Genomic DNA, 2,613 nt, shown 5'->3' on the forward strand with positions numbered 1-2,613 from the left:
GCCTGCACCATCAAAAAGTGAGCCAGGGCACGGGGCTGGGGCAGCTCGTGCCACGGCGGGGGCCGGCAGAGGGATGGGGTGGGTTATATCCCACTGGGGAGCTGGAGGAGAGCTGGAATGGATCATGTCTCATCAGGGGGCTGGCAGACAGCTGGGGTGGGTTACATCCCTTTGGGAATGTGGCAGAGTGCTGGGAAGGGTCGTATCTCACTGGGGAGCCGGCAGAGGGCTAGGGTGGGTTATATCCCATTGAGGAACCAGCAGAGAGCTGGGATGGGTCATATCCCATTGGGGAGCTGGCAGAAAGCTGGGATGGGTCATATTCCATTGGGGAGCCAGCAAAGAGCTGGGAAAGGTTATATCCCATAGGGCAGCCAGCAGAGAGCTGGGATGGGTCACACCCCATGGGGGAGCTGACAGAGAGCTGAGATGGGTCACACCCATGGGGGAGCTGACAGAGAGCTGGGATGGGTCATACCCCATCAGGGGCTGGCAGAGAGCTGGGATGGGTCATACCCCATCAGGGGGCTGGCAGCAGTGGCAGCAGGAGCTCCCATCAGCTGCAGCCCTGTTAGGTTGGGATTGTGGTGATTTCCACAACCTGCGACTGAAAGGTGTGATGCTCCTCTGAGGAGAGCAGAGGAGCTCACAGCACCTCCCTCCTCTTCCTCAGGGATTGTGTGGAGTGCAAGAAGTTCGAGCGGGGGAGGCTGGTGGAGGAGCAGACCTGCAGCCGCATGTGCCGGGACGAGATCGAGACGGTGCAGGAACTGAGTAAGAGGAGACCCAAACCTGCCCTAAAATGTGGAAATCCAGGGGGTTGCTTTCCCTCTGTGTGCACATCCATGGCATGGGGAGGGTCTGAGCCTCTCACTCTGGCAGGTGACAGGGGCAAGGACGCCGTGAACTGCACCTACAAGGACGAGAACGACTGTGTGATGAGGTTCCAGTACTACGAGGACTCCAGTGGCAAGTCCATCCTCTCCGTCATCGAAGAGCCTGGTAAGACCTGGCTCAGATGGGGGATGGAGAAGGTGCAGTGCCGGGTTTCTGTGCTAAACTGGGGGATTTTGAGTGCCCTTTGTACCTCCCACCCCAGCCAGGCTCCTGGGGCACCGCAGTCAGGGGCTGAGAGGAGTTAAAGGGCTGCTTTGTTCCCTGCTCTGTGCCACCGGGGCCGGGATTTCCTGCCTCTCACGTCTCACATTTCCTCGGTTGAGGCCAAGGATGGGGGTTCAACCTTCCCACCACCCTGATCCGTGTCTGACTGCAGGGATGTTGTTCTTAGGAGGCAGATAAGAGAGGGCTCCCATTGGCAGCCCTGGGGTCTCCAGTGACCTGGAGGTCTGACTTCCAGCTGAGCCAGGGGCTGTGTGGCTGCAGGTCCTTTGGAAGCAGGGCCATGAAGGCAGCCCCAGCCACCCTCCCTGGCTCTGCACCCAGGGTGGAGAGAAGAGGCAGGAGAGGGCTGGGGGGAGCAGGGGGCTGTGGGGGCTCCCCTGGGATCTCACCACCCTGGTTTGCCAACGTGGTGTTGGTGCAGAGCCAAGAGCAGGGGCGGGGGGTCAGCGGGGTGGTGGTTTGGGGAAGAGCTTCCACCAGCACAAGGATTTGGGCTCAGGTGCCATCCCTCACCATGGGTGGTGCCCCATCATGGTGCCCCTGATCTGGATTGCTCCACGCTTGGGTGCAGACCCCCACCCCACAGACAGGAGCTGGAGGACCTCAGCACATGCACCCCATGGATGGGATCCTCCTTCACAGAGCCTGCTGTGCTCAGCGTGGAGGCTCCTGCTCCATGCCAGGGGAGGATGAAGCCTTCCTGGGCCCAGAAGAGCTCCACGTACCCATGGCCAGGCAGCCCCAGAGCTGCTTTTAGTTGCCCTGGGAGTGCTGAGCCCCCTCCTACCCTGCCCTGCTCTGTGCTGCAGACTGCCCGAAGGGGCCCGACGTCCTGGTGGTCCTGCTCTCGGTGACAGGGGCCATCCTGCTCATCGGCCTGGCTGCCCTGCTCATCTGGAAGCTCCTCATCACCATCCACGACCGCCGGGAGTTCGCCCGCTTCGAGGAGGAGAAGGCCAGGGCCAAGTGGGACACGGTGAGGGCCAGCAGGTGGGGGGTGCTGGGCAGGAGCCCCCAGATCCCACAGCCCCTGGCTTGAGGGATCCACATCCCAGTGCTCCCAGCAGGAGAGCCCAGCTGCTGTCTGTGGCCCGTAGGGACCAGATTGCCCCATCCCTGTCTGACAGTGTCCCAGGCAGGACTTGGGGTGACACTGTCAGCCTGGACACTCCTCCCTGAGCCTGCTGTGCTCCCAGGGCTGTGCACAGGCCACAGCAGATGTCCCAGATGATTTTCCCACCTCCAGCATATCCCAAGCAGTCGTCAGCAGCGTGACCCCCTTACTCACTGCCCACGCCAGTGTTTCCATCCCGTGAGCAAAGTGGAAGGTCCCTCCTGCCATGGGATGCTGGAAGGACTGAGGCATCCAGAGCACCAGGGAGGGGGCTGAGACAGCACTGGTGCCCCTCCTCCACTTCTCCATCTCCTGGCCCCACAGAGGGAAGGGATGGGATGGGATGGGATGGGATGGGATGGGATGGGATGGGATGG

The 2,613-nt window shown here is 61.7% G+C and overlaps 1 protein-coding gene across 1 annotated transcript in view; it reads left to right on the plus strand.

Moving 5' to 3' along the window:
- Positions 1-2,613, plus strand: part of ITGB3 (integrin subunit beta 3) — a 23,888-nt gene that overhangs the window by 19,641 nt on the left and 1,634 nt on the right. The window contains exons 11-14 of the mRNA XM_027702311.1: positions 1-17; positions 674-774; positions 883-1,002; positions 1,932-2,098. The exon at positions 1-17 is cut by the window's left edge and continues 197 nt beyond it. Of these exons, the coding sequence (XP_027558112.1) occupies positions 1-17; positions 674-774; positions 883-1,002; positions 1,932-2,098 (405 nt within the window). The remainder of the gene's footprint in view (positions 18-673; positions 775-882; positions 1,003-1,931; positions 2,099-2,613) is intronic.

The sequence above is a fragment of the Neopelma chrysocephalum genome, unplaced genomic scaffold, assembly GCF_003984885.1.
Source record: "Neopelma chrysocephalum unplaced genomic scaffold, ASM398488v2 Primary Assembly neopelma1_182, whole genome shotgun sequence".
NCBI classification, from domain to species: Eukaryota; Metazoa; Chordata; class Aves; order Passeriformes; family Pipridae; genus Neopelma; species Neopelma chrysocephalum.